The 13,986-nt window shown below is 33.7% G+C and overlaps 5 protein-coding genes across 5 annotated transcripts; 3 read left to right on the forward strand and 2 right to left on the reverse strand. All coding sequences in view use genetic code 12, as the record gives it.

Annotated features, from left to right (window-relative positions):
- Positions 1-27: 27 nt before the first annotated feature.
- Positions 28-1,512, reverse strand: J8A68_004269 (uncharacterized protein; the record flags this gene model as incomplete). Its single annotated transcript, XM_049408210.1, has 1 exon — positions 28-1,512. One exon carries the CDS (start codon positions 1,510-1,512, stop codon positions 28-30), a length of 1,485 nt encoding a protein of 494 aa, XP_049262492.1.
- Positions 1,513-1,649: 137 nt separating this feature from the next.
- On the forward strand, positions 1,650-3,248 carry J8A68_004270 (uncharacterized protein; the record flags this gene model as incomplete). Its single annotated transcript, XM_049408211.1, has 1 exon — positions 1,650-3,248. The coding sequence occupies one exon, from the start codon at positions 1,650-1,652 to the stop codon at positions 3,246-3,248; it is 1,599 nt and encodes a 532-aa protein (XP_049262493.1).
- A 20-nt stretch (positions 3,249-3,268) lies between these two features.
- J8A68_004271 (3-oxoacyl-[acyl-carrier-protein] reductase (NADPH)) lies at positions 3,269-4,009 on the reverse strand (the record flags this gene model as incomplete). The annotated part of the gene is made up of 1 exon (XM_049408212.1): positions 3,269-4,009. One exon carries the CDS (start codon positions 4,007-4,009, stop codon positions 3,269-3,271), a length of 741 nt encoding a protein of 246 aa, XP_049262494.1.
- Positions 4,010-7,874: 3,865 nt separating this feature from the next.
- On the forward strand, positions 7,875-9,581 carry J8A68_004272 (BMT4; the record flags this gene model as incomplete). Its single annotated transcript, XM_049408213.1, has 1 exon — positions 7,875-9,581. One exon carries the CDS (start codon positions 7,875-7,877, stop codon positions 9,579-9,581), a length of 1,707 nt encoding a protein of 568 aa, XP_049262495.1.
- A 3,611-nt stretch (positions 9,582-13,192) lies between these two features.
- On the forward strand, positions 13,193-13,806 carry J8A68_004273 (uncharacterized protein; the record flags this gene model as incomplete). The annotated part of the gene is made up of 1 exon (XM_049408214.1): positions 13,193-13,806. A coding segment is annotated over one exon (614 nt), but the record flags the coding sequence as incomplete, so codon positions are not given.
- Positions 13,807-13,986: the final 180 nt, after the last annotated feature.

Below are 13,986 nucleotides of genomic sequence, written 5' to 3' on the forward strand. Positions count from 1 at the left end.
GTATACATTATATATAGAAATGGACGTTTATAATTTATCAAAGTCAATAGTAAAGTCTGAAAGTATTTGGTCTTCTGTAATTGGTTCACACCACAGTTCACCTTGTATAATAAAATGGTAATGACACTTTTCTGGTTCACTAACTGAAAGAATCTCAGGACCGGTTCCACAAACAAATTCTATATCTGCAGATCTATAAGGTCCATTCCAACATTTTGAGCCTCCTTGGAAATGAACTTTGTTATCTTTATATTCCTTGAATTTTCCAATTAAGACGTCATCTTGATAGATTGATTTCATAAGATTGATATTGTAATGATATCCACCTAATTTCTTACTGACGGTGGCTTGACTATAAGCTCTTAAGATATCGTTTGGTCCAAGTTCCAAATTCAAGTCTTTGTTGATCTCATTCAACTTCTTTTCCGTGGCTATTATATCTTTTTCCAAAGCTTCGATCTTACTACCCAATTCATTAACAGACAAGTTTGACTTTTGAACCTTGCTTGTAATTTGCTTTTCTAAGTATTTATTAGCAAACAATTGGAAATAGTAGTGGAACACGTTTCCAATCGTTGGAACTATATTTCCAATGCCAGTATTGGTTAAAGATTTAGCCTTTTCTTTCAATTTTTCAAGAATTTGATCAGTTTCTTTCAAATCCCTCTTTACTTCAGTTTCCTTGTTGGAAACATATTCTTGATAATGACGAATGGTATCTTTAACGGCAGGGTCGTTAAAATTAGGGTTATACAAAGAAGCTAATTGAGCTAAAATCTTTTCTAATTTTTCAATATTAGATTCTTGGATGTTTAAATATTTCTTATGAGATTCCAATTTTTCATTCAATTCTGCAAAGTGTTCAGATAACAATTCATAAGCAGATTCTGTATCTTGTCGTCCAAATTCTTCATCTAATTCTTTCTCTTCTAATTGCAATTTTAATTGTTCAAGTTGCGCTTTTTTGATTGCTAATTCAGGTTCATATCTTTCCTTTTCATTAACTAAACTGTCTCTTCTATGTTTTGCTAATTTAATACTTGTCTCTTTCTTCTTCAATGCCTTACCAATGAAATCCTCAATCCGTTCTTTATGCTTTACATATTGTTCGTGGATTTGAACACACTTATTCTCACAATTCCCTGATTTATATTCATCTGAACCATCACAACAAATGTCATAATCACATACCCCATCATTCAATTTATAATTCTCAATATATCCAGGAATATGACCCTTATTCTCACAATAGAACAATTTGGGGGATTCTGAACTATATGGACATGCATTTGTACCTGGTTCATCAGACCCATCTGGACAATCACAATAATCATCATTGATTTGATCATAGGTCAATTTAATTGAGGAATCATTCAAACACTGCCAATACTGCTTACCATTGATTTCTATTGGTTGATACAAATGTTGTTTATCTGGACTTACTCCTTGTATTTGTGTATTGCAAGCACTCACTATAAGTGATGCTAATAAGATCAATTGTTTATTAAGCATTTATGATTCAATTGGGAGATGGTGTAATAATGAATTGGTGGTCAATTGAAAAGGTGTTGCCAAAAATGGTGAACCCAGAAAAAAATTGATCCTAACGATTCCAATATTGTTTTTGCTTATGGGAAGTATATGAGCTTATGTTAGTAGGGGGGACCACTACTACTACTATGACTCATGACAGCAATGATGATAAAGGTGACAGTGATACACGTAGAAGTATTTACGAGTTCAAATATCGTATGTCTTTATTAATAACGAAATTACATGAATTAAATGAATTGAAATTGAAACAACCAAAATTATTCAATATTAAATTCCCATCAGAATTTATTCAAAAAATAGAAAGACCAAAGAAGAGAGTTAAGAGAAATACACAGGGAGGTATTAGTATGCTTAGAAGGAAAAGAAAGGGTGGCAATACCCCTCCGATTGATGCTGCTGACGCGTCTGACGAAGTTGAAGATGATTTCATTAATCCTAGTTCTGCTGAAGAAAGATTAATTTCTTTAGAGCTAATTTTGTCAAATGAAGTATATGAAATATATGAAGAGATATTTGATTGCTTGAAACCTACATTCGTTTCTTTGGATATACCGGGGGGGCAAAAGATTCCCCGACTATCTACAGTATGCTCCTTTGAAATCGGCAAGGAAATGATGCGAACCGCAAACATTACATATTTTGAGGGCAAAACAACACTCAATCTGTCCGATTCAAATGGGGAATTAAATAAAGTGATAGACGACTGGTTACAGAGAGAACCTCGAGCAATAATGGATCGTTACCGACTACATTTCATGGCTGGTTATTTAATACATTTGCTTGTCTTTCATTCCCAGTCTGTTCTATTCCCACTGATCCCAGTTATAATCCAATGGCTACGAGAGCAGAAGTCTATGCATTTGAATATGTTGGGTCGGACATTGTGTGACAGATTTTGGCAAGCAACAAATACAGAAACGGATGATGCTGATGTTGCGTTGAAAGTTGATCATGTACATATAAAGATATTCTGGAGCCTTTATGTTGTAGGATATTGGGATACTTTTCTTCACAATAGGCAGATGATGGAAATATTACAGTATATTGTGGATATACGAATATTTGAAAAATTGGAACGAGATCTTGGGTTGACTAAACGATATTTTCAAAACCAAATATTTTCATTGTTAGAAAGAAATATTGATCATCCAAACACTAATCCGATTTTGATTTCAATTATTGTTCGTATTGTACAATCAGCACTGACTGACTTCAAAAAGTGTGTATCTATCGGCAATTTTTATGACTACTTAGAATCACTATATAGCATGCTACTTGAGTTTGTTAGAAACTGGATCGCCTTTCCAATTGGCAAAAAGAAGTCAATTTTTAATGCAAAGTTCGCTGATAATGATCGCATATTCTATTCATTGATTAGATTATGTGAATTTAGCATCAAACATCTAACAAATATATTGAAGAAAGTGGATGATGATTTTGGATTGTTTCTGACTTTGTTTAAAAAATTTGGCGCCCTTAAAGACACTATAGAAGTTCTAGAAGCTTTCTATCTTCAGAGCGATCAGCCTATTGAAATAACATCACCAGAAACAATATCTAAAACAATAATGGATATTCAGAATACGTTGTATAATATAAGAACTAACGCGAGGTTGGATGCTTTCTTAGTTTGGTTAACGGAAAAGAATCAAGATGAACTAGCACAAAAATTAAGTAATGATTACTATAGTTGAAATAATCAAATAGCATTGGTTCAAGATAATGATTTTAAAATGCTGGAAGTATCCTCTTTGTCGAGAATAACACATTGACCATTCACATTGGAATCGCCCAATATCCTTAAGGCTTCTTGAACTACCGACTCTAAGGATATTGCCAGTAAATTTTCATCTAGGTTTGCATTTGATCCCATATCTGTTTCTTTCACTAACCCAGGCAATAAAGAATTCACCCTTACTCTTCCCTTTAGTTCATGAGCCAAACTCGAAGTGAATCCCAATAAGCCGGCCTTGGAAGCTGCATATACAGAAGTCCCAGCTACAAGATAATCAGTGAATGAAAGAACTGACGATATGTTCAATATTGAAGGCTTCTTCTTTCTTAGTCTAATCATACTTTTTATTGATAATTGACTTAATATGATCGGAATTGTAAGATTTAAGTTTATGGTATCTATAATATCCCGTTGTGAAGTCTGATGCAATAAAGAATGAGTCGTAATCCCAGCACAATTCACTAACATGGTATTATTATGTCCAACATATTGAAGAATATCTTCGTTGGTATTCCCCTTGGTCAATTCCATTAAATCGAAACATTTATATTGATGTTGTTGCTCATGACTAGTGGATAATTGTTGGAATCCAGTTTGAAGTAATGATTCATCTCGTGCTAATAATTTGATGGTAGCTCCTTGCAGGGCTAATTGTTTCGCTATTGCCAATCCGATTCCTCGAGAACCTCCAGTTATTAATGCAATCTGTCCGGAAAACATCTTGTATGAATTGGAGTAAGGAAACCTGAGATTAAAAATGAAAAATAAAAATTTTAACGAGCTTGAACTTTTCCACAGGAGTTTATTGAGCAATTTAATTTCAATTTATTATACGTTAGTTTCAATCTCACTTTAGAGGAAGCAAGAAACTAATATTCAAACGACTGTAGGAACAACAATAAGCGGGTGGAGTGGATCAAATAACAAATGCCCAGCTCATCTATCAAAGCTTCTCAATTTATTCGCACTCCCAAACAAACAACAGCAAAAAAAATGCAGATTGATAAGCAGATTTTCATATCGATTTTAACAACCTAATATTGACCCAAAATGCTAACCAATCAACCCAATCAACCAATCTGGGTCCCAGGTATCCTTAGAAGCAAAAAAATTGCCTTCAGCCAGATTCGAACTGACGATCTCCTCATTACTAGTGAGGTGCCTTACCAACTTGGCCATAAAGGCAATCAAAGAAGCGACCTCGGTGAGGATCGAACTCACGATCTTGAGATTAACAGTCTCACGCCTTAACCAGCTTGGCCACGAAGTCTTACTTGATTGATTTGCGACTTTAGAGTTTTTCCGAGTCAGGTGATTAAAATTCCTATTTCGGTAATTTTGAACGGATTTTTTGATCAATTTAGGAATATTTGGTCGGGATTATAGCCTGCACGTGATCAACTATTTTGGTAACAAATAAGATCTCGATGAATTTGCAACCATTCTGAAAGAATTTTTAAAAAATTTTTGATCCACAATATAAGAGTAAGCATATATCTTTTTCCTAGAGTTTTAATTCGACCATGGAATAGGGTTTTCCATAAATAAGTTTGGAACTTTTGTCATCTCAAATTTTCAAAGTTTTTTTGCAACTATTCCTTGTGAAAAAAGCCAATACTGTGATACAAGTTCAAATTTCACTCATTATAGCATTATTCAGAATCTCTCATAGTTAGAAGAGAAGTATAAATTGATCAATACATATATAATCACTAATTTAATTTTCGGGTTTTTATAAAATAATGAAGTAAACTGGTATTCAAAGTTCGAAACCATTGATCATTTACAATTTGTTACACAACTAGTTAAAAACAAATAGTGCTTTTAAATACGAATACTAAAACGCATCAAGATTGTTTAAAATATAGCGAGAATGAATATTAGTAAGGTTGAATGCAGTTGAAATATGCCTGTAGATAGAGATCGAATCCATGGCCTTCCATCGGCTGGGGGACTTTGAAAATTTGTGCTAGGGTGGGCAGAAAGAACCACAGATATCCGAACTTCCTACGGCCTTGAATCGCCATAGAGTTCAGAAATCTCAAGCTCTTACTAAGAGTAACCATTTGAATGACAGTGGGTATATACAAGGCAAGCTTTAAGGGCAACCATTAGTGTCGGTGTTTGTATGAACAGCTTAATTTTTCTCTTTCCTTCACACAGACTTGGAATACAATGTTTATTCCTTCATTGAGTCTCTTTTCATAATTGTATTAGAAATATCTCCAATGCTTCGGTTTTGCTTTGTAGTTTTTAAATAACTTTTCAAAAAAATTCTAATCTATACTTTGCATTCTAAGCCATCGGAAAAATAGAATAAAAAATATTTTATGCGACAAATCTAAAATATTATTTTTTCAATATTTGCAGCAATGAAAGTGAAAGAGATGAGATACTTTCAAGATGGCATATATGAACGCAATCTTACATTTCTCTAGTGAATTTATTGAATATTTGTTTTATTGGTATTTTGACAGTTCAATTTGAGTACGGTTTCCTCATCAGCTTAATAATTTACTTCGCAGTACTTATGAAAAATTTTCAGCTTGCACACTTTTATTTATTCAGTTCGTTCAGAACATATCGCGTTACTCTACCTTACGTTGATTATTTATCAGATTCTTCAGGATCTGTCCTACCCAGATTTTTAACTTTATTCCAAGTGATAGTCTATATAGAAGCTTTTTCTTCAGGGTTTATTCGGTTCGAGAGGTGAGGTTGAAACACTATTGTTGTCCGTAATACACAATCTTCAACCTGTTAATTTCTTTGGAATTCGGTCATTTCAATAGAGAAGTCCTTCGATTATACTCACTCTCAAAGAGTAGGTCCTTGTGATTTTTATCATTCACCAGACATTTCCTTACCACATTAATTTCTTATACGTGTTAAAAATAAGACGCATTAACATTCTTAGGGAAAGCTTGGGTAGACTATATACTGATCTAATCCAACTTGATTATGTGAAATATATAAAGTCTCGAATACTAAGCTACTCTGAAAGTTACTGGAATTAGACTGACATTTATAATGCTCAGGAAGAATGCTTGTCTAAATTCTGCTGAGCCTCAAAGAGCATACTTAACGAGAACAACGACGCGTCATAGGCTAATGCGAAAGCTGAAGGAACGATTGGCGTCAAGCTACTTACCTAAATGACCAATGGCCAGTAGCCGAATAAACGACGAGCCAAGCTACTACTATCAGATACCGCCTTTCGACAATTGCCAAGGACTCAACAAGTAGTCATCGCGTGGCCATTACAAGGCGCGTTTTTTCGTCGAGAAATATTTTCCAAAGCAATTTTTTCAAGCAAAAGATATAAACAATTTTATTTTAAGCCTTGTTCAACGGTTTATGTGTATTGATTATTTTTCTTCCTATCTGAATTCGACGTTTTAAATCTAAATTGACTTGTTTGTGATAACTGTCAAAAATTGTTTTGTGTTACACAAGTGTAAATTGCATGATGTTGTTGAAATAAGTGAAATTTGCAGAAGATCAAAAATTAATAAAACTTTATAAAAATTTAGCATAGCCTCATTGTTTACATAATTTTTTGTATTTCGGAAAGCAAAAATGTCGCAAAAAGGTACAAACATATTCTTCCCTTAAATGCAGATTTTTACCGTTTGGCATAACTTGCATATAATTTACAGATGATATTTCAGATCCCAAAGTCCGAGTTTTGTCTAATTTCAGATCGCAACTGAGGGAGCTATAAATTCAGGGTCGTTCACTTCCAATATGCCAAGACATTATTTATTTGCTTGAGGACAACTTATCGGAACTGCTGGGAACAGCTTTGTAGATTAGCAATTTCCCCAACAAAACCTATTTATTACCGGTTCTTTCTTTGTATCTGCAGAATGGGAGAAAAAGAACCAAAGATTTTTTTGTAGGAAGATGATGAATCGGTTGTACTTGCCAGGCTGCAAGCCTCACCTGAATTTACAAGGGCTTCCAATGTTAGTCCAGGCATCTAATACGTACTAGACATGGATGTGATGTGAAATTAATACAAGTCGTTTGGTTGTGAAACATGATACAAAAACCTGGGTAATATATAGTTCATTTATCAATTCTCAATGGATGGAAATGTCTGCTTTTATCACAACAAGAGCATATGGTATTCATTATTTTTACCAAAGACAAGCACTCCTTTGGAATGTCACCCAATTGAAACAGAGATAACACGGTTAGACTTACTGTTAAAGTATAAATTTTAACTCCCTTCTGGAAAATGTCTCTGTAGAACATTAAATAATAAAATATTTTTTTTTTTAATTTTCAAAGTTTAGATTATGAAAGAAAAAATAAACTTTATTTTTTGCTGCAACTTGCATATATTCAATAATGAAAAATAATTCTTAGTTGCTTAAATAATATAAATTGCTGTTGTTACGGAATATTTTACACAACCACGTTCAACAATTAAATTAATCCCTCATACTCCTAGCAAGTCAATTTAGTGCGTCTCTCTCTGTCTCTCCTTAAAATCCTCTAAAGAAATTTCATTCACACCGTTAGTTTTTTTTTAACTCTCTTGTGACCATTTAAATAAATAAAGATAGAGAGATTTGTTATGCTGGACCAAATAGATATTAGAAGTAATAGTAGTAGTCTAGCATTATGTCTACTTTTATTAATCTTATTAACACCAGTGTCAATAATTATATTTATTAAAAGTAAATCAACACCAAAAGGGTCAAGATTTATATTATATTTACTTATAATTATATTAAATTTAAATATATGGTATTTACTTTTAAGTGAATTTCAATATAATAATGAAAAGATAATAAAACAAATCAATTCACCTTTAAGTGAATCTATATATGATTTCCTGTTTAAATCTTTTAAAGTTCCTGGATATTCATTTATAGAAGCTGGGAACGAATATTCTTCAAAAGACTTTAAATGTTCACAAGTTCAATTTGAAGATACAGAAAATATTCAATCTACAAGATTATTTGAATTAAATAAAAAACAAGATTTGAAAATATTTAGAGATCAAATTAACAAACTTCGTAACAAAAGAAAGATTTATGATGTTTGTTTTCAAGATGGACCAAATGAAACTGAAGAAGAAATATTAAATACTAAATGGTTTAAATTTTGTGGTAGTTCAGTTTGGTTATCCAAATATAATGTTCATTTCATGGTTCATCGTATAGTATACACCAAAAATGCTCATAGAAATGGTCCAACAATCTCGATTCTTGCTGGTCAAGTATTTGACAAGGATTGGAAAGAATTGACTGGATTCAAATTCCCCAATTCAAACCTAACTTTCCCAACTATCTTACCTCATTATATTGACGCTGGAAGACGAAAAGAAAAGAATGTGTTAGGTTCAGAAGATCCTAGAATTATTTTGCATGAATTTATAAATTCTCAAGGAGAACAAGATCAAGAACCAATGATTGTATTTAATTCAAGAAGAACAGATATTAATTGGAATCGTGCCATGCATGTGTATCGTCCACTACATGATTCATATAAGATTGTTAGATTATCTATCAATGGTAAAAAACGTTCTTTCAGAGAAAAAAATTGGGCACCATTCATGGATCCATCTGCCGGGACCAATAACACGATTAATTTCGTTTATAATTTCAATCCATTACGTGTTGTGCAGTGTGACGTTCTTTCTGGAGAATGTAATAAAATATCAGGGCCAGATTTTAATAAAGATGCCAATGATAATGCTGGGAAATTAAGAGGTGGAACTAATATTATTCAAATTGATTCAAAATATTTGCCAGAAAAAGTACAAGATAGATTATATTGGTTTGGAATAGCAAGATCACATATTGAATCATGTGGATGTTTACATGAATTATATAGACCTCATGCATTTATTATGTCCCGACCAAAGAATTCTCAAAATTTCACATTGGATTATGTTTCTTCACTTATTGATTTCAATATTAGTCCTGAGCCTTGGAATGATGGAGAAGGAGTTTGTTCTGATGGGAAATCGGTTCTTATTCCTAATTCGATTGCATATTGGGATGCTTTACCTTCATCCAATAATAATAATGATGGGTCCGCAATAGATTATATGGGATTAACAGTAAGTGAAGCTGATAAGACAAATCGAATGATACATATGAAAGGATGGTTATCTCATATTTATAAGATTTTGGATGGTGATAGGGATACGATTAAAAAACATTATAATGCCGAGGGTTTCATGGAGAGTGAGAATCTATTATTGGGAGAATGTGCAACTAATTTGGCACAGGATTATTGTAGAAAAAGTGAAAAATTAATGAAATGGGATTAGATTGCATATACATATTGATTTATAGACTGTGTAAAATATTACATAAAAAAGCTTTGCGCAAGACTCTCTACATTTTTACGCTAAAGAAAGTATTGATGGTATCACGATTTGTTTAAAATATATTTTTCGGTACCAAATTATTGTTGGTGGTTTGGTAAAAATATTTAAGGGGTACAGAATTGAAAATAAAATATTATTTATTTCATCTTGTAAACATAAAAAATAAAAATAATTTTTTTTTTAAATCTTGGGGGCTAGATCATTCCCTATGTCAATTAATTAATTACAATTACATAAATTTACATAATTTTATAAAAACTTTAAGATATAAATCCTATGAACAAGCAAACTTTCTCTATAACCTCATTATACATGAAGTCAAAATAGTATTGGGACCCTTATATAATAAGCAACCTACTGGAAATCCTATGTCATTAGAAGTGCAAGGCTTATCGTGTGATTGATTAAAAAATTGAACAAGGGGGCTGAAATATTACGAGGCACAGCTCAAAGTAGAAAAAGATTTGATTTATTCATGCACTTACCAGGATACGATGGTACTGATGATGTTAAATACTAAGGGAATGTCCAAATCACGAAGATTATAGAAACCGTCAACTTTTGGACATTACATACAAACGTTTTTTAGTTAACAAAATAGAGCCAGTCTGGTGAACAATTTGGAGAACAATGGGGTTGCCTTCGGAGACAGTTGGCCCTTACTTCCGCCGAACTCGTCCACAGTTCTCTTAAAAATATCTCAACAATCGTAACAAGAATAATGTGTGTAAGATTTTCTTTCTTTCTTCGTAGGGTTTAGTATAGATTGCCTCTTTTTTTGCATAATTGATTTAATTAAAATAATTGCTAGACAACAAACAAGGCATTACATTCAAAAGCGCAATTTCTATACGCTTCCATAAAAAGGTGCACTGTAGCGGGTTGTAAGAGTAGAAACAACAATGGATTTTTTTTCTGATAAAGTAATACCATGATGTAACTGTAAGGGAGAGATTACCCAGGGGTAAAGACCCGAAGAGAGAAGCTCCATTTGGTCGGAATCATAGTTAAGCATGTTTGATGGCAGGGAAGCGCTGCGCTCTGTCCGTGGAGGAACCGAGCGATTGTGTATTGCAATGTGGGAGGTGAACGTAGTTCTATATAACTAAGCTAAGTAGTCGTTGTAGACGAGAACCGTGGAAGGCCTCTTGTGTGTGCGAGCTCCATGAAGGACTCTTGTTCTTCCGTTCCTGATTCCAATTCGAAGAAGGGGAAAGTCCACAGGTATTTATCCTAGTCAGGCCGGACACCGTATGACGTAGATGTGACAGACGAAGCTGGGCGTAAACTCAACCTAAGACAAATGTAACGAGGCACCATTCTGAAACGTTAGAGCGGACTCTATGCCAATGAAGGACCAAGCATGTAACTTGCATTATGGGAACCTCTGTCCGGGTTACTGTCATACCGCATTCTGCTGTATTAGGGTTTCCGCAAGCAAGGCCGAATGGGACGGCACATAAACACTCCGTACAACTGGAGAATCTTGAACCCTGTTCGACAACCTTATTTTCTATTGCACAGAATAACGTAAGAATTTCTGCTTCGTCCTTCCAAGTGATCATTCCTTTCTGGAGCTGCTGTTACAAACCATCATACAATAATTCGTAACATTCCCAACATTATTCTTAGAAATGACTTTTGTGATATCATTATACTTTAGTCATGACCTCGTCTTGCTCTAACCATGATATTATCTTACTTAATTCATAACCTATGATATTCCCTTGTCTTATTTATGATATCGTCCTACCTTAACTCGTGATCTATGATATCACATTACCTTAATAATAGCCTTGCTTAGCCTATGATATCATGCTGCTTCAACCATGTCCCCATGCTCTGACCTACTAACCATCTCTGAATGTTTCTCATAATAGCCTGGATCACATGCTTCTCTGAGGTCGGGTGGTAAATCAACTAGTATGTACTCTCACTTATTCTCTTTTATTCTCTTGTACTCCTATGCATGGTTTCGAGAGTATTCTTCCGGATCCGAACCTTAAATTAAATTTTATATTAATCACTTCATTATACTGATAACTGCTCCACTCAATCGCCTAAACCAAGCGACTTAAACAACTGTTCTAGTTTCCGGAAACCCAAAGGTGAAACGAACAGGACTATCCCTCCTCGGGAATCTATAGAATTGATTGCAGAAGGCAGTTATTGAAGTTACAATACCTGGTAGGAGCTCTTAGTGTTGTAGAGAACTCCCAGTATGTATATTTAGAACTATATACCTAATTATAGATGTAGTTCCTTTTATCAGATGAATCTGTAGTTGCTCATACTCTGCAAGGCATCGTCTGAACAAACTCTAGTTGAAACTTATTCATAAAATGAAAAGTGAAATCATTCTTCTGAATCATGATTATCTTAATTGTTGATATCGTTTTTTGTTATCATCCGAGCACTGGAACTCAAACGTCGGGGGATTTCTAGTTACTTAAATATTAATCCCTAACCTAATTAATTATTTCGCACAGGTGGCAATTAGAAATTAACTTTCTAATAATTCATAACCTTCCAACTTACTCCTGAGTGCTTTCCCGAGAGTCCTAATATAAGAGTGGAGAGTGTTCAGTCGAAAACGTTAAATTATTCAGGTGGAAGCGCGACAGTCCTAGTTAGTGAACTGTCAGTTGATTGAAACGTGTATTAGTTATTAAAGAGCTCTATGTAGATTGTTGAGGAGGTTCTCGTTGTTCTTCCTTCCAAATCCCAATTTCAAAGAACGGGGGAATTCACAGGTATTTATCTTGGTCAGAACGGGACACCGTGTGACGAAGATGTGACAGTCGAATGACGGCTTTCAAGTCAACCAGCATACAAGTGTTACGTGGCACCATTCCTAAAACACATCTGATGTGAAACCAACGTGTGTGCGAAATGCCAAGGAAGAGCCAAGCATGTAACTTGATATTCTGGGAACCGCATTCGGATTACTCTCATACCACATTCTGCTGTTTTAGTTTTCCATTGTACTCGCCCAAATAGGAAAGTGCGAAATCACTCCTTACACCTAATTACTAAGCGTTACCCGGGCTCACAGTACAATGTAATCTTCTCAATCTAACTCATGGTGCTCCTCTTCATCCGAGATTGGTCATTCGTGGATCCATCTAAGTACCGAAGTACCCAAAGTATTATTACCCACTGCAGTGGTGTCCTCACACTCAGTCACAAATCCCATTTGTGCTGCACTTGCCACGTGCTTATGAGAGGGAGACCCCTCTCCACATCTGTTACAAAAGGCTCTTTTGCCCTTTAACATCTTAATTTGTCATTTAATCATTTATTTTAACTTGTAACATCAACAGTTTTATTATGTGCTTGTTGCAAAATTAAAAAATACTTGTCCATACCACTACTATAAGTACACTATACAAGTCTCTCAAGAATTGTAACAAGAATTTATGTAACCAATTAATTTGTATTTTCTTTCTTTAATATAAAAAGATTCTTATATTTACATAACCTTCATTTACTGCTCTTCTTCTTCTTCTTTTTGTGGTTGTTATTAAAAGAGCATTTCTGTGAGAAAAATAATGAATTCATCAATATTTGAAGTTAATGATAATATAGTTTATATCCTATTCCCAACAATTTTAACAGCAATTGTCTTGATTGTTAATCATAAATATGGTATTAGATTCACAAAGACCAATAATCACAAACTGGCATTCTTGTTATATATTACATTAGTATTAATAACCTTAAGTGGATGGTATTTCCTATTTAATAAAACAGATTCAATACCATCATATATTAATAACAAATCTCCAATAAGTAATCGAATTGAAAATTATAATTTTGAAAGTATAACGGTTCCAGGATATTCATTTATAGTAACAGGAAAAGAAAATATTGATGACAATTTCAAATGTTCACAAGTTCAATTTCATGATAGAACCAACATCAAATCAACTCAACCACTACCTCTCAATAAGAAAGATGATTTGAAGATTCTCAGAGATCAATTATATAAACTCAAGGATGCTCAAGCCATATACAAAGCATTTTTTCTCGATACGCCAACTGAAAAAGAGCAAGATNTTTTCCGAGATCAATTATATAAACTCAAAGATACTCAAGCCATATACAAAGCATTCTTTCTCGATAAACCAACTGAAAAAGAACAAGATATATTAAACCGCAAATGGTTTAAATTTTGTGGAAGTGCAGTTTGGTTATCTAAATTTAATATCTATTTCTTAATTAATAGAATTGCATATTCAAAACATGGAACTAGAAGTAATCCAACAATATCAGTACTTTCAGCTCAAGTATTTACATCCAATTGGGAAGAACTAACAAATTTTACATTCCCTAATTCAGACCT

The sequence above is a fragment of the Hemisphaericaspora subhashii genome (assembly GCF_019202705.1).
Source record: "Hemisphaericaspora subhashii strain CBS 10753 chromosome Unknown scaffold22, whole genome shotgun sequence".
NCBI classification, from domain to species: Eukaryota; Fungi; Ascomycota; class Pichiomycetes; order Serinales; family Debaryomycetaceae; genus Hemisphaericaspora; species Hemisphaericaspora subhashii.